This window comes from Eurypyga helias, unplaced genomic scaffold (genome assembly GCF_000690775.1).
Source record: "Eurypyga helias isolate BGI_N326 unplaced genomic scaffold, ASM69077v1 scaffold15049, whole genome shotgun sequence".
NCBI classification, from domain to species: Eukaryota; Metazoa; Chordata; class Aves; order Eurypygiformes; family Eurypygidae; genus Eurypyga; species Eurypyga helias.
The window spans coordinates 1-17498 of NW_010271534.1; the positions used below are offsets into that span (position 1 = coordinate 1).

The 17498-nt window shown below is 44.4% G+C and overlaps 1 protein-coding gene across 1 annotated transcript in view; it reads left to right on the forward strand.

Annotated features, from left to right (window-relative positions):
* Positions 1–2776: 2776 nt before the first annotated feature.
* Positions 2777–17498, forward strand: part of UBXN7 (UBX domain protein 7) — a gene marked incomplete at its 5' end in the record, with an annotated part of 21559 nt that continues 6837 nt past the window's right edge. Inside the window, 6 exons of the mRNA XM_010158857.1 lie at positions 2777–2956; positions 4994–5061; positions 8099–8164; positions 10210–10322; positions 16631–16777; positions 17150–17240. Of these exons, the coding sequence (XP_010157159.1) occupies positions 2777–2956; positions 4994–5061; positions 8099–8164; positions 10210–10322; positions 16631–16777; positions 17150–17240 (665 nt within the window). The remainder of the gene's footprint in view (positions 2957–4993; positions 5062–8098; positions 8165–10209; positions 10323–16630; positions 16778–17149; positions 17241–17498) is intronic.

Genomic DNA, 17498 nt, shown 5'->3' on the forward strand with positions numbered 1-17498 from the left:
GGTGTCTTCCCTCCGGCCCTGCGCTCCGCCCCGGCAGCCGGGTCCCGCTCCTGCCGGTAGAGCTGACGGCCGGCAGCCAGACAGCCGCGGCACCCTGGGTCCGCCTTTAAGCAATCGCCTAAAGCACGGGCTGCTTGCGGGGAATTTATTTGGTGACGAAGGTCGCGAGTCGCCGTTAAATCCGAGTTTGCGGCAGGGGATAATTCCTGCCGTGCCGTGTGTACTTCGAGCGCTGAACCCGTTTTGTGTGTCATCTGCTTCGCTGTCGTTCCCCCGTGCTTACGGCATGCCCTGTCAGATTCTGAGGGAGTGTTCAGTGAAACGTGTTTGGCTTTTTAGTTGATGTCAGTGAAACTGCTGCTAGTTGGGTTACTCTCCCAGGTTGTGTCCCGGTCGGCTTGGATGCGCTCAGATCCTGAACGGGGATGTTGGGGGTGTTGGGTATGCTGTGAACGTGCCCGTAGGGTACACGGGGGTTATCGATCACTCCGCTATCCTTAAAGCCTTTTAGAAGGCTTATTTTCATTAGAGCATGTCCCCGTGTGTGCCTCCTGTTGTCATTTCCAGTGGTACCCGGGCTATTTGCTAAAAAATCAACCAGAATGGGCGGAGCCATGCTGGTTTGCTCTTCCTGGCAGCTTTGTGTGCTTATACAGGTGGTGTGTGCTAAACGTCAGAGCACCCCCTTTATGCCGTCACAGAGGGACCTGCTGGTGAACCTGCTGGGCTTCACCCATCCACTAGCAGAGTTTTGAAGGGGTTTTTTCCATCTTAACAGAATTTAAGGTTATATCTTGTGTTGCTGTGGAGCTTACCATGCCGCTGCTGGCGTGATGTCACAGGTGCTCAGAAGCACACGCCCTCAGTCATTTGTGTTAGCAGCTTTCAACTTCGAGTTCTAAGTGTACGGAATCACTCTGTACTGCAGTTTGCTCCTAGAGGGATGAGGAGAAACAGTCCTTGATGTATTTCTCTCATCCCGATGGCAGAATTGTGTTGCTTTGGCGCTGTTGTCCAGAAAAGCATTGCTAAGAGAATCTAGCTCCTGTGTTGCTAATGAAATGATGGGATCTCTTTGAAATTTGCTTTGAGATTTAACAGATATTTAGTTTTGCTCTGTTTGCCAGTGCAAGTGCTGCAAACATTCCTATGATGGCAGTTTCCTTAGGAGTGATGAAGAATCAGTGCAAGCACTTTCTGTGTTGGTTACTCCTTGAATATAGTTTTTCTTTTAGTTCTTCTAAATGAACGACTTTTCATGACTGTACAGTGAGGTTTTAGGGTGCTCCGTGTATTCCAGGCTACACAGGTATTGTTTAATTGCTGCAGTTGACATTGAAATGAGCTGAAATTGCCAAAGAGCGTTTTGTTTGAAGAATGTGAACTTGATGCTCTTGCATAATTTTTTGATATGTCGCTAGTTTTTATTTTGCACTCTTTTTCTTCTTGATTACGCACTGGAACAGGCTGCCCAGGGAGGTGGTGGAGTCACCATCCCTGGATGTGTTTAAGAGACGGGTGGATGAGGTGCTGAGAGATATGGTTTAGTGGCTGACAGATACGGTTGGACTGGATGATCTCTAAGGTCTTTTCCAACCTAGTGATTCTGTGATTCTATGATTCTATGATTAAGGTGTTAAAATAGAGCTGACTGCCATCTGAGTACACTTGTCATGGTAGGTTGGGGTGTTTCGGGTTTTTTTTGGAAAACAAGTTCCCTCAGTCAGTTTGGCTTTCTCTGTGATGTAACGTAATGGTGCAGGTAATTTCAAACTGATTTATCTCAACGGTTTCAAAGTGTATTCTCCGTACAAACTAGGGCTTCTTGAGTCTTTGTCAGAAAATCTGAGAAACGTCCAAATACGTTTTGCCCAAACTGATGTTATCTGTGCCTCTCATGCTGGGTAAGGCATTTCCTTCGTTTTGGTGACTTGCAGCAAACCTTTTAAGAATTACGACAGGACCAAAAGCTACTCCCGAACTGGTTCAGCTGCATTCTGCCCTTCTTCCTCTCTACCAGCTTTCCCATATGAAAATAAACTCCTTGGCAGCCCACCACCTGTAGAATAAGTAGATGTTTAAAGGGTTGGGTGCAGGAAGGCTGCTGCTGCTTAGGGTGCTTCTGTTGATGGTATGGCTTTTGTGGAGAAGTTGGGAGGTAGAGGCTGACCCTCTGAGGAAAGTTATGAGTGATGCTAAGAACTACGGTTTCATCCGCAGCAGCAAGAGTAAGACTGGATTTAGTTGCACGTAGAAGAGATTGTAATAAATGTTAGTTGTCGTATAAATAACTGTTGAGAAGTGCTACATTCTCCCTTTTGGCTTTTTTTCCCCCCTCTTAAGGGAACTGAGCTTCTGCTGGTTTGTTTTTGCCTTTTAGTACAATCAGTAAAACAGGGTATCGTCCATCTCTAAATACAAGTGGGTAAAAAAACTTCAGCAGCTGATTCATTATTCTCCCTGTGAAAACGTTAAGTCAGGTTTTAACTTGTTTGTGTATGCCTACTATTTTCTGGAAAATTGCATGAGAAAAAGGTCTGACCTCTAGAAAAAAAGAAAAACCATGCTAAAACCTCTCAGATGACTTCCAAGTTTTCTCTTGGTGGAAGGAAGAAGGCTGGCTGTCCTATATGCAGGCATTCCCCCCGACATACGCATGTTTGTCTCACTTCATAGTTGTACTTAAGAGAGAAATGACAACTGATGAGCTGATCTTTCTAATTATTAGTGCTTTGAGGGAGAAAGCTTGTCGGTCAGCTGTTCTCAGCACTTCCAGTCAAAATGCTGTTTTTTCCTTTGGCATTACAGGTGCCAGTGAAAGCGTGGGAAAGCACATGCTTGAGGCATGCAACAATAATCTGGAGATGGCTGTCACCATGTTTCTGGATGGCGGAGGCATAGCAGAAGAGCCTAGCACCAGTTCTGCAGGGGTGTCTGCTGTTCGACCGCACACTGAGTATGTACCTGGTGAACGTGTCTGTGTAAACGAGTAGTCTGTCTTAAGAATTTAAGAGTGTAAGGAAGAACAAATAAGGCCATTGTCACTTCTAACCTGCTGTCGACTCGCTGTCTACTCATTTCACTGACCAAAAAATCTACTGGCAAATTCTACGTGCTGCTTTGATGATCCTGTTAAATTGATTGCTCCAGCGTTGTTCTAGGTAAATAAGTTCTTATTATGTGAGTTGGTATGTGGACCGACATAAGTTAGTCTCTCTTGCATGTACTTCAGAAGTTTTCTGTAGCTTATACATACCACTTTTTTTGCAAACAGAGCTCAAGACATTAAAATGGGGATCCAGTAGTAAGAGATTCTTACTTTTAAATTGCTCCAGCAGTCTTGCTTGATGTTAATTTGGCAGTTAGAGAGTTCTGTTGTTTTGGCTCTTACAACATAGTGACCTGAGTCCCATTTGTAAGGATTTTATTAAGTGTAACTGGATTTGGGACTGGGAAGGCTAGATTGTGTACACTAGCACACAGAGGAATAAGCAACTGCAAAATCTGCATCAGTGTCTTACACATCAGATGCCAGTAAAGGGGAGAGTTGTTCCGCTTGAGCGTGCGTGGCAGAGAGTGTTTCAGTGCTGCCAGTTAAATGTGTCTGCTTGGGATAAATGGCATGTTTAGACTGGAAACTAATCGGTTTCAGTCACATTCATTAAATATTGAAATTAAACCTAGCCATGGTTTTGTCTTGATGAAAATCTTCCACTTCGGGAAGACAACAACTAACTTTGAAAGAAAATTCTTGCCACTTGTACTTCTGAAGTACATGTATAAATTGAAACAGTTCTTTTAGTACTAACCTTTATAGTTGATGTCAAGTGCCTTCCTGCTTGAACCTCTGACAGGTAATGAAGTTAAAACTCTGTTTCTGTAGGTATTACAGTTCTTATTTCTAAACTTCTGGCACATCAGTGACTTGGGATTCAAGCCATTATTGGAATACTTTCTTTTTTATACCTGACACCTTCCAGGTGCTGGTTAGCTTAGTGTTACTTCTAGGAAGAGAGAACAATAAATATGCAAAATGGAGAATAACTAGCTTCACAGCAGCAATCAATGATGTGGAGGGGAATAGCAAGGTTAGTGCATCTTGCTGACATTGTGAGTTACTTTTTGAAACCTGCATGGCCAAGAGCCACAAACTGCACACTTCACAACCTCAGAGAGTTCGAGGGAAGAGGACGCACCAGGAGTAGCTCATAGGCAGGATATATCAGTGGATTTCCTTGGGTGAGTCCATGCCTTCCTTTGCGTAGATCCATGGGCTGGGTGACCACACTCCGTAAGTGATCTGCCCTTGTGGTCTCCTGTATTCTCCTAGCCATAATTTCAGATTATCTAGCAGTCTCTGCAAGCATAACTAGGCTGTGGATATGTGAGGGAGCCGAGCAGTGTAAGCAAAGAATTGCTTCAGATATAAGGGGAAATGGCCATTTTGACCCTCTTGCTTTCCTTCCCTTGGAAAATGGAGGGCTGTTTGTTTCAAGTGGAACCAAAAGTCTTCCAGCAAAAGAAAGTTTGTAATAAGGAAGAGAATCCTTTTTTCCCCTCTGTGATAATCAGAGGAGGAAGGTGGCAAGCGGATTAATCAGCAGCCTTTGCTAAGTTTTAAGAAACTTTTCCTGATCTGAGACAGTTATTGAAGAACAAAAAAAATGTTTGAAAAGTCAAATGACAAAGCCTGGGATCTAGTCACCCAGGGATCTGTGTAATCTTCTGCCAAGACTTAGAAAGGTCATCTGTGCCAGATCTTAATGCAGAGTATACAGAGTCCTGCTTCAGTGCCATGAGAGGGAATGGATGGTCTCCTGAGGTCTCTGTTGATTTCAAACCTCTTGATTCTGTGCAACAGTACAGCAGCATCCTTAGCTAGTTAAAGCTGCAGGAGCCTTTTGAGTGCAGTCGGATGTGGTTTATATAGTACTTGGAATGTTATCACCTCTGATTTTTTTCTTTCTTTCCCCCCCTGCTTCCTCTTCAATAGGGACGAAGTACGAGCTCCGATTCCCCAGAAACGAGAAATTTTAGTGGAGCCTGAGCCCTTTTTCGGAGGTAGGCTTGTGTTCTTATTTTGTTTTCTTTAAATGGAGGTAAGCTAAGTGACAAAACCAGAACTTGCTGAATATGAAGGAAGCATTGTATGTATTCTTATTGGGTTTTTTCCCTGCTGCAACTCAATGGCCATGTAACATGATTGCACACTTGGAAGTACACCGGTGTTACTGAAAGCCTCGCACATCAGAGGTGCTACATTCCCAGTAGCACCAATTTACTAACTGATTTCAGGGAGACTTGGTGAGATAACAGCCAATTAGCTATGATATGTATACATCCACGTTCTGGAGGCTCAGAACCATGTGATACTCCTGTGAGTATAAGAGACCTACGGGGTCTCTCTTTTTATGCTTACTTCCTCTAGCCTTGGGAGGCTCTGTCTGTCTCATGTTGATCAGGCCATTTCTGGCTGGCTGTGGGGCTTTTGCCATGTCAGTTCAAGTGTCTTGCCTTTTTTAGTGAGGAAGGGCATTCAAGTGCTCATCTTTAAAGTGTTCTCATACCCATGGGAAGTGCTCTTCTCTATTGTTTAGTTCCTGTGCTAGAAAGGGGAGGAGGCCAAGCTTCAGGTTTACCCTGGAACTGGTTTTCTCTTGATCCTTTTTTTAAACATCAGAGAGATCTTTAGCTGGAATGCACAAGCTGAGAGGCGGTTCCAGAGGAAGATGCCCTGCTGAGGGCTCTCTGAAGACACTGCACCAACTTCTTCCTCTGGCTTTTTTGTGGTCCAACAGAGTTTTTGACAAAGGCCTGTAGACTCCTATGGGTTCAAGAATCAAGTGCAGGAGTAAGATCTTCTGACCCCAGTTCTTGGTCCTGATACACCCACCTGTCCCACACTGACCTCGGGTGCACCGTCACTGACTGCCCTACTGAGGGGACCTGCGGGTCAGTGACAGCTTCCTGGCATGGTCTCATCCACCAGTGCTAACGTGCTCGCTAATGGTCCTTCTGTTCATAACATGAAGCAGCCGGGTACGCCAGCCGAAACCAGAGAGATAGTTCGCTTGGATGTTCAGCTCTAACCTCAGAACAGGTGTCATGGCACAGCACAACAGGGCATGTGCCACTTCCTGATTGTAACTCTGTCATGTTGAGGTGGTTGTATGAGCTTGGGTTTTTTTCCAGATGAAGAGGTAACCCCTTCTACTTGTGCTTTGCCAGATATGTGGAACCCATCTTGCGTTACAGAGGCTGTCAGAAAAACCTCTGTCTCTACTGCTGTGAATACCTTCACCAGCACTGCCAGGCTGTAGCTAAGCCTGGCAAGGGAGATGCTGCTTTTCCTGCAGTGGTCCTTCAGTTGCTATTCTTAGCTGTAGTTTGAGTTGTTCTGAAGTTGGCTTTAATGCGTTGTGCCTGTGCCTAGGCATTTAGAGGTGAAAGAGATGTTACTTACTGGAATTAGAGATGCATTATTCACAGGCATGTTCCTCATTCAGGCTTACTTTCTTTTTCTGTGTATGGGATATGCTGAATTTTTGCCCTTGGTGTGGCACAAGATGAAAGATGCTGCCAAACCAGAAAGGACTCTGTGCTGGTTTGGGCTGGGATAGAGGTAATTTTCTTCCCAGTAACTGGTGTGGGGCTGTGTGTTGGATTTGTGCTGGAAGCAGTGTTGATAACACAGGGATGTTTTCGTTACTGCTGAGCAGTGCTGACGCAGAGCCAAGGCCTTTTCTGCCTCTCACATTGCCCCACCAGCAAGTGGGCTGGGGGTGCACAAGGAGTTGGGAGGGGACACAGCTGGGACACCTGACCCCATCTGACCCAAGGGATGTTCCATCCCAAATAGTGTCATGCTCAGCGTATAAAGCTAGGGGGGAAAGAAGACACGGGGGACGTTCGGGGCAATAGCGTTTGTCTTCCCTAGTCACTGTTGCACATGGTGGAGCCCTGCTTTCCTGGGGATGGCTGAACACCTGCCTGCCCATGGGAAGTAGGGAATTAATTCTGTGTTTTGCTTTGCTTTTGCATGGCTTCTGCTTTCCCTATTAAACTGTTGCCATCTCAACCCACGAGTTTTCTCAGTTTTACTCTTCTGATTCTCTCCCCCATCCCACTGGGGGTTAGTGAGCGAGCGGCTGTGTGGTGCTCAGTTGCTGGCTGGGTTTAAAGCACAACAGTCTGTAAAATCAAATTTTGGAGGTATTGTGCTTTCTTACTGTAAATTATTTTTTTTAATTACAGGTTTCTCATGGATATACATTGTATTTCTATTACTCTGTTTAATTAGTTTATTATTTATCATGTCTTGTAACAATGAGGCTTTGAAAGTTCCATCTTAAAATTGTTCTGCTTTCAGTTAATAGTAATGCAGATAGATAGTTGGAATAAGCCTTGGCAGGCGGTTTTGTTTTGCGTCTGAAGTACAGTGGGTTGTGCTGTCCCACAGGACTTTTCAGTGGTACTCCAGGTACTATTCCAGTTACCTTTCTGGGCCACCTTCTCTGCCCAGTTACACATGATCTGTTCTGAAAGTTTCCTTGCAGACAATACTGATACTGAATCCAGGGGAAGAGCTTGGCTGTCGCCAGTCTAGCCAAGAAGTTGGGATAGGATTTGCATAAGAGATTAGGAAAAAATAGAAATCCACTGTGGATAAAATAAATGAGTTTCCTAATAAAGAAAATATTCTCCCTTGGGTTTTAATCTTTTGAAGTCCTTCATCTACTTGAAGGTCTTTTGTAAAAATCTTGACTGGAATTGTGATATGTTGATGCTGTGAGAGCACCTCCACTATGTACTGATGGACCTGGGCGAGCCCATCAGAAAGGGCTAGCTTTAAACTTGTAAGTGTTGTGTGCTTCTGGGACAGGGTTTGCTGGAGGGAGGATGTCTTAGGAAATGGGTCTTACAGGTTACATATTTCCATCCTCCTCCAGCCCTTCCTAATGACCTTACCTCCACGTCATTTATGCTTTGGGTTCCTATTGTGTTGTTCCACACATGCGATGGAAAGTACTAATATGTAAATATTTTGAAAGCATGCTTCTGAAATAATTATTGAAATACCTTTTGTTTTTTTTCGAAGCTCCTAAAAGACGCAGACCTGCGCGCTCAATATTTGATGGTTTTCGGGATTTTCAAACAGAAACCAGTAAGTGTCTACAGATCAGTAAGCTAGAGGTTTTTTTTTTTTTAATACAAGAAGGTTGAGAAGTAGTTTCTATTGTAGGCTGTGTCAGCTTGTAGTTGAATATTTTTTAAACTGCCTGCTGTATAGCAGAATGGCTTTTTTCATAACGTTAAGCTGTTCATTTTTGTAGTGTCACTCCTGTTGCTTACATGCCTCTTTCACATTTGTGGTACCATTAGTTGTTCTGGGGTGGCTGAGGGGAAGGTACTGAGTAATGGATGACATAGGAAGTAGGTAGTGAAGATGCTGGTCCAAACGCTTGCCTGTGTTACATAAGAATGTTTTGTCTGCTTTTGTATGGTAAATATTTTCTTGATAACTCTAAGAAAAACCCTTTTTCTGCTCTAGAGGGAATTGAAAAGGGGAAAGTTCCTGTTTGATCTACTCTAGGTGATCCTGCTCTGTCAGGGGGGTTGGACTAGATGATCTCTAGAGGTTTCTTCCAACCCCTTCTACTGTGTGAATCCGGATCTGTAAAAAGATCTAACACCCATGTAGAAATTAAGTTTATCCACTGAATTTTTCTTGGCTAGCCAGCAGTCATGCTGGCACTTGAATTAATTTTGAGTAGCCCTGAGACTTCTTCCTTGGCCGCATGCAAGGTTCTTCTGAATTTAATTGCTGTTTCCCACTACTCATTCATACGCAGAATCCCCAAATGACAAAGCATTGGCTGTTATTTAAGGCATTAAGTTTTATAGAATAGGATTCTTTGAGAGAACACTAGATATTTCATAGCTGAGTTAGAGCTATTCTAACTGTTGTGCGGTTGTTATCGCTGATGATGCTGGGGTGTTTTAAGAGGTCTAACCATGGACCAGGTTCCCATGTGCTGCTGGATGCTGAACTGAGAACTAGTGTTCATAATTTCTTTCTTTCCCCTGACAGCCCTGTTCAGGGATTTCCACTAGTAACGGGCTTGTCAAGTACGTCAGACGCTGGCGGCTCTGTAAATGAAAGTACAGCATTTACAGAATCATCAGAGCCTTAATTTTTTTGTCATTGTCTCCACTTTGTTATTAGACATTTACAGATGCACAGCATGTAAAACCATTGTGAGGGTTTATGATGAAACTTCATTATTTTGGTAAAACTTCGTAGGTGAATATCACTGTCTGGCCATCTCTGAAAAAGCAGCCATGGCCATGAAAGTCAGGATTAATTTCCTGGCTCCTAGGCCAGCTCCACAGGGATGCTTTTTTCCCTGTGGGGATCCAATGTCTGCTTGAAAATGGTTTGTACACCATGGCCCACTGACATCTCCTTTCACTACTAGAAAGTTTTTGGCTGTGGGATAGTTATTCCCTATTCTGTGATTTCAGCCAACTTGGTTCTGTAAAATATGTTGTATCACTGCATTTTTGGGTAAGTAATTGCCGTGATTTGCCTTTATTGTATATGATCATGTGTATGTAGGAATTATGTTCTGTATTATTTTGGCTGGAGTTGGTACCACTTAAACCACTCAAAGTGTGGTACTTTTGGATAAAAAAGTCTGAAAACCTGCTTATCTGAAAGAGAAGGTGGTATGCTGAGTTGATTGTGGGAAGAGTAGGTACTAAATAGAAATATCCAAAGATACTTCTCCATGTAAATTAAGTCTGGTTTTTTTTCTTTCTGTGGGACTGCTTAACAGTCAAGAAATGGAAGCACCGGAATAGAAATATTCTGAGTAAAAGTTAGGATGCTACAATCTAGCTCAGGTACCCTTTTAAAAGCATCACTGAGGACAAGTCATGGCTTTGTTTTTGCTCCTTTATTTTCAGCTACTGGTGTATGACCCTCTCTGCCGATACTCATGTTTACTGAGATGTTTTTAAAAAGTGAAATAAATGCCCGATGCTAGAACAAGCGGGGCTCTTACCTGACAGAGCAGCTCACCTTCAGTGGGGTCTAACGGTGTGACTCTAGTGCCGAGGTGTTGTGTGTGAGTGTATAGCCAATAACAAATCTGTCCTGTGAGCGTTTTGTCTAATTCGTCTTCCTTTCTTCTTGGTGCTGTGCAGTTCGACAGGAGCAGGAGCTACGAAACGGAGGGGCAGTAGATAAGAAACTCACTACTCTAGCAGATCTCTTCAGGCCTCCCATTGATCTGATGCACAAAGGCAGCTTTGAAACGGTAAGTTTGGAAATTCTGGTGCAGTTCCTTGTGTGTGCAGCATGGAATCCTGGTGTTAGGCTGCTGGTGTCTATGGGTGCATTTGTTGGATCATCAAAACCTTACAAGGGACCATGTAGCGATAAATATTTGCTGGAGGGCTTATGGAAATCTCGATGTCTTATTGAAGGACTTAATTAATGTTGGCAGACCACATTGTTTATGTTTCAGTGCCAGCGTGGCAAATCACACTTGGTGAAAGACTGGTGTGCGGTGGAGGCTGCTCCAATGGAAACGTTGCCTCCCTCAAAGTATCTCTGTATGGCACAATACAGAAAAAGCTGAAGTAAGGTTGCTTTTGATAGGTGAGCAAGTACTTTGCACGGGGGCGTGTAGTTTAAAGCACAGCCCTGCTAAGAAGCTTAGGGTGGTGTTAAGTGAACACATCTAAGCAGTTTCTGATACCTCAGCTAGTAAAGGTATTTGTGTGGCTTTGTCATGAAGGCACAACTTTATCTTTAGTAGAGGTCTTGCTCTTCTGTGAAATCACAGTGGTTGTCTTTTGTATTTAGTAGTGATGGAAAAAGTATCAAAGGGATCCTCTGTCTGAGAAGGGGAATGTTAGCTTCAAGTAAGTTCAGGTGTCGCCTTCTCTGTCTATGTAGGCAAGTGTGGACCTAGTCAGAAGTTATGATATGGATCAGGGACTTAACTGATGATTAGAGACTATGCAAATTGATATATATTTCTATTTTTTGAGTCCGTAATTTCTAGATATTCTTCAGAAGTTGCAGTTACTACTCAACTTCTGCCTGGTTATCTAAATAGCTGAGATTTTGTAGTAGTATGTGATTTCATGAGAATGCAAACTGATGATCAAATGGTGCAATACAGATGCTGCAAACAGCACTGGAGATCTGACTCCAAGAGCTGAACAAAAATGTTCTTTACATTCTTTCCATGTTTGCCTTGACTGCCATGCTCAAGCGCTGGAGCACTGCTGGAGAATTTTTGGAGAAGTGCTGCATGCCTTTATTGAGTCTCCAGCTCTCATCCTCTTGGCCTCATCTCTCTTTTTATGCTTCCCAAATCATCAGGGATCAGTTGGCTTGTCACTAATTCCTCTATTCTGACAGTGCCCTCCACGTATTTAATCTTCTGACAGGATTCCAGGTTTGAAAGGGGGCTGACAGGGAAGAGATGAGTGTGCCTCGGGGAGCAGTTTGGTGCACTGGAAGCAGATGAGTGGACTGAAGGAGTTGGTTCTGAAGCATCCCTGCCTCAAGATATGTGGCTCAGGGTTTACTTCAGAGTTGTGTCAGGTCCTCCAGCTGATGGGCCTGTAGTTCACAGCTGTTGGTGAACCAAGAGAATGCGTGGTTACAGGCAACAGGAAAGGGAATTCAAGTGAAAACAGCCAGTGCTGCTCCAGACTGGAACATACACCCTCAGCAATTCCCCTCTGACCTCTGCTGTGAAATTGGAGATGTGTGCTAGTCTTCCTCCTGCTGTGCTGAAAATGTAGCAAGACTTTAGCAATGTTGATTGTGGCACCTGCTGCAGTCAAAAGTAGTTTTAGAGGATAAAATAACTGATTTCTGATGGTCCTAAAGTCTCTGCATTCTTATTCAGTCTTGTAAATTAAAAAAAAAAAACAAACCCACAACCAAAAAAACCCCAAAAACCAGGTGTGGGGAAGGGGTTTGTGTGTACACACCTCGTCCTGTCCTTTGCAGTAACTCAGACACGTACACTTTCTGGTATTGGTATTCACCCTTTTGTGTTCTTGTGCAGTTCCTTGTCCCATGGGATACCCTTAATTTCACCCTGATGGTCCTCAGCTTCATTGCTCTAAACATCTTCAGCTTCTCAGTTTGTTGGCTGTTATCCCTTCCGTTGTACCTTTTGACTGTAATCTGCTGTACTGCTTTAGCCTGAGGCAGTGTCAGGCCTCCTATGTAGCCAGTGAACAGTGTCTCCCAAAACTAATCTCTAGCAGCTTCTCCTCTGTATGCTTAGATTAATGTAGATAAACTATGTAATAAATCAAAGCTATTTATCACATTCCAAAGTACCAAAGATAAATACTGTCCATTTTGATGCTCTAGGAGTTCACTGTTAATCTAAGTGGGGTTTTCTTATTATTACTGGTGTGTGGTGTATTCTGACTCTGGAGGAGTGTGCAAGAACATTCTGCCAGTGTTGCACTATGTGTGTTTATCATAGAAACATTGAGGATTTATAACTTTATTTAAACTTAGCAGGTGTGGTGTCATAGGGTCTTACTAAGGTTTCCATGTGTCTTTGTTGCATCTTTTTTTGCTCCTCTTTGGGTACTCTGAGGTTGATTTTGATAGTAAATTCAGTTCCCTTTGGTTTTCCCCAAGAAACCTCACTATTCTTTAATTACGAAGAAACTTTGTTATTAAGGTGCAAAAGGTTACCATTTCATTTTAACACAGCGCAGAGTAGAGGGGGAGGATAACCTCCCTCGACCTGCTGGGGCATCCATCCCATCAGGGTGCGTGGATTTGTGGATGTTCAGTTTGTTTTATTGATCTCTAACCCAATCCTCTTCAAGTGAGGCAAAACCTTCCTTTCTCATGACTTCCTCTATGGTTTTCAAGCTCTGGGACTCGTGAGGGCTGGTCTTAGCAGTAAAGACCAAGGCAAAGGTGGCATTCAGTAACTCCACCTTCTCCATATCCTACGTCACCAGGGCACCCACTTCGTTCAGCAGTGGGCCCACATTTCCTCTGGTCGTCTTTTTTCCTCCAATGTACTTGAAAAAGCCTTTCTTGTTGTCCTTGACCTCCCTTGCCAGGTTTAGTTCTACGGAGGCCTTAGCTTTCCTTATTGCATCCCTACATCCTCTGATGACATTCTTGTATTCCTCCCAAGTGGTCAGCCCCTTCTTCCATGTTGTATATTCTTCCTTCTTCCACTTAAGTTTATTCATTAGCTCCCTGCTTATCCATGCAGGTCTCCTAGATCTCTTACTTGATTTCTTACTCCTCAGGATGCTCCGGTCTTGAGCTTGGAGGAAATGGCGCTTGAATATTAACCAGCTCTCTTGGGCCCCCTTACCATCTAGGGCCCTATCCCACAGGACTTCTCCGAGCAGGTCCTTGAAGAGGCCACAGTTAGACCTTCAGAAGTCTAAGATAGTGATCCTATTTGTGGCTCTGTGTCTGCTGCATATGATCCTGAACTCCACCATCTCATGGTCACTACATCCAAGGTTGCCCCTACCTTCACATCCTCGACAAGGGGGGGTTGGAACTAGATGATCTTTAAGGTCCCTTCCAACCCAAACCATTCTGTGATTGTATGATTCTATGACATAGCCATCCATGACAGCGTTCCAGTTGTGAGCTGTCCCACCATGTCTCAGTAATTGCAATGAGATCATGGTCATGAGATCCAGTTCCTCCTGCTTATTCCCCATCCCATGTGCATTAGTGTGCGGGCATCTCAGGGAGGTGGCCAAACGTGCAGGTTTTTGTGGAGGAGCGCGGGAGGACTTTCCCTTGTCATACACAGCCCCAGGATGGTCTGCCTTTTCGTCACTGTCTTTGGTGGTAGCTAAGGAGCCTTGGTGCCAAGCCTGGTTGACCTGCTTTATTCCCCAGGTGGATGCATCTGCCACCTCAGCTGAGATGGCAGATTGAACGGCCTTACCAGCACGTTGTCCCACAAGCACCGGCATGCTGCACACGGGCTCCTCCCCAGCCAGCCCAGTCCTGTCCCCTTCCCCCTCTGAATCTCTTTTAAAACCCTTTCTATGAGCCCTGCCAGTTCACACGTGAGGATCCTTTTTTCCCCTTTGAGACAGATGAACCCCTTCTGTTGCCATTAGACCTGGTGTCGTGTAAACCTCCCTGTGATCAAAAACCCCAAAATTCTGTTGGTGGCACCAGACTCTAAGCCGTGTGTTAATTAGATATGTTTTCCTATTTCTTTCAGTAGCCTCCCTGCCACTGCAGGGATCGAGGAAAACACTACCTGTAGCTTAAATCCACAGCGTCACTGAAAAGTCAGTTTGAGGGGTGTTGCATGGTTATACGACTAGGCTGTTAAAAATCCCTTGTGCAGTCTAAACTGACTCTTAACTGTTGTTTCCTGACTGTAATATTGAGCTTTAGTGTGTATTAAGCTTCAGAGTTACGTCCTTAGTGTGGAATCTGCTAGGAATAAATCACTAGCGCGGAAGAAGTACGCAGCATGTTTGGCGCGTAATTTATTTGAAGAACAGCATGGTTTTGTTGTGATGTCAAAGACTCCTTTTGAGAACTGCAAGTGTTCATCTCTTCATGCATGTGATGCAAAATACAGTTGTGGGGGGTACACACACACACCAAGTTGACTCTGTTTACACTTGTTTGGGGAGGAGATGATTCTGGCGTGTGCAGTTCTGTGCTTGACACTCGTGAGGATTTCAGTCCTTCTGTGAAGTGACTGTGTGTGATGTTGCAGAGTTTCAAGTTTGTCTATATGAAATTGCCTCACAAGTGAAACCTTTTTGGGCTGCTCCCCGCTTTACAGATGATACTGAATTTTTTGCTTTGTATGTAGCAAGCAGCAGTAGTTTGGAAGCTAGGCTAGTTGTCGGATTCAAATGGTGCAATTGTCTTTGCCTAAGGTGCTTCTAGACTGGCTGTTTGCGTAAGCGTAGCCTGCACATGCACCTTTGGCACAGGAATGATGAGAGCACGTATGCCCTGTCTTGTGCTGGCCCCAGCAAGAAGTGTAAATCTAGCGCAGATAGGGTATTCCTTGTTAGATTATCTCGTGCTCTATGTCACCCGTCACCTTCCAAACTGAATCATGCTTGATTAGCAGATGTCCAGAAGGTCACAAGATGTTGGCCCCACTTTCTTGGTCCTCTGTGCTGACTTAAAGGAGGAGTGTGTTTCAACAAAGCTGAGCAAGGAGGAGCCACCAGAGAATTTGTGAACCACACATGGTTCAGAAAAGTCAAATGAGAGGAAATCCTGTTGTTGTTAGTAGTGCAAGAGCCAGAGGTTGCACTGAGTGCAAAACAATGATTTTTCATATGTCCTCTAACCAGATTGCTGGTTTGTCACTATCATTTGTTGTGGTGATGAAAACTGTGAATGGGCAGAAAGCTAAGGGGAAGGTAAACTTAGGGCAAATTGGGTTTGGTTTGGTTTTGCGTTTGGCCCGTTGTATCTGAGATCCACCAGCTCTGTCTTTGAAGGTTCTTGCTCTGCTGACTGCTGAAAGCTTGAACGAGACGCTTGCAAGGAGCGCTTTTTCTGCCTCTGTGCTCTTTAAGTGCCTGATGCTGGCCTTTATACCTCGAAGGAGGAGAAGAAATGGGGGCAGCTGATGTTGGAAACTGGATCTAAAGCCATCAGACATAGCTTTTGAGATGTGCAAGCCAGCTCTTGAGCCTTCCCTTGTTATTTTTGTCGCTTACCAGAATGTTGCCCCAAACATCACAACCGTGCATAACACCCTAATTCCTTGAATTTGCTGTTAAGTGCATTACCAGCAGGCTGGTGAACACTCTTAAATACTCTTTTCCTTTGAAAGGAAAGGGAGTTCATATGCCAGTTCCAGTCTTTTGAGGTCATAAGAGGATTCCTGCTTTTGATATAGCCCTCTTTTTTTCAACAGGTATGGCAGTTCAGCGATCAGAATTACATTCTTGATCAAACTCCTACCATTAACTTTCAACCAAGCAATCAGACAATGCCACCTTTCTGACTCAAACCAGTAAGATTTCTTCCTGTGCTTTCCCGTCTTCCTCCTCATTTGCAGTCTGGATAACGAGCATCAAAAAAGGGTGCCTAATTTGGCAGTTGCACAGTAATAGAGTAACTCCAAACTTGGAGAGAAAGAAAGAAGAGAGAGAGGGAGTCCTGTTGGTGCAAGTCCTCTGTCAGTTATGCAGTCTACTTAAACAGAAGACGGTCCACAGGTTTATCTTTAGAATGAGCAGGTCTTTTTGTCAGATCAGTGTGATTGACTACACTCTTCCCTGAACAGATACTTTATTCAGCGTCCTCATGTGTTCTCCTCCTCCAAGTTGCTTTTCCCACTCTGTGCTTGGCTTGTTGGAATCCAGCAGCTCTGTTCATCGATGTGATTCTGTAATTTGACCAGTCTCATTTAAAGCAGGTCTTTCAGCCCTGCCTTTTGTTTTGTGGATGCTTTTTCACTAGTGCTGTCCATCTTTCTCACCATGAAGGGGTTTTGGTGAAAAATCTGGCGGTGCTAGAAGCCATCACTGATCATTGCTGGCGCTGGTTATGCCTGGCTCTTCGGTTTTAATCTGATGAAGCTTTCCTCTCTGCTTACAGGCCAAGGAGTGTGGACAAATGCAAAATAAATGGCTCATGATAAACATCCAGAACGTGCAAGATTTTGCCTGCCAGTGTCTGAACAGGGATGTCTGGAGCAACGAGGCAGTTAAGAACGTAATCCGGGAGCACTTTGTCTTTTGGCAGGTGAGAAATTTAACGGGGCCATGCCGGTACCTTGGTGTCCTGGTAGACAGGGCACTGAAAAATGCTGACTTCTTTGAATGGCACTGTGGCAGTTCTCTGGGTGAACTTGCAGAAAAGATGCAGTAGTTTGTGGTGATGTGCTGTAGTTCACGGATATGCCTTTCAGCCTTTCACTTGCACTTTCAAAATCTAACCGCGTAGCTTCTAATACATGGACTGTTCGAGGCGTGTTTCCAGCTTGTCAGAGTTACAGAGAACCGCGCGTACCATCTGTAGCACATACTGCAAAATAGAGAAAAACTGTACATTGTCAAGAGGCAGTTTGTGTTCTCTCTCCACCCAGTAATTTGCTTCCGCTGTGGTGTGTTGTAGGTGTACCATGACAGTGAGGAGGGGCAGAGATATATACAGTTTTATAAACTGTCTGACTTCCCGTACGTCTCCATCTTGGACCCCAGGACAGGTAAGATAAGTGAGAGTTGGTTACCTGCAGGTCATACACATATGTGCAGTTCAGTCCCAGAGGAGGCCACTAAGATGCTCCGAGGGCTGGAGCACCTCTCCTGTGGGGACAGGCTGAAAGAATTGGGCTTGTTCAGCCTGGAGACCTCATAGCCCCTTCCAGTACCTGGTGGGGGCCCGCAGGGACTTTTACAAGGGCCTGTAGTGACAGGACAAGGGGTAACGGGGTTAAATTGAAAGAGGGAAGACTTAAAATGGA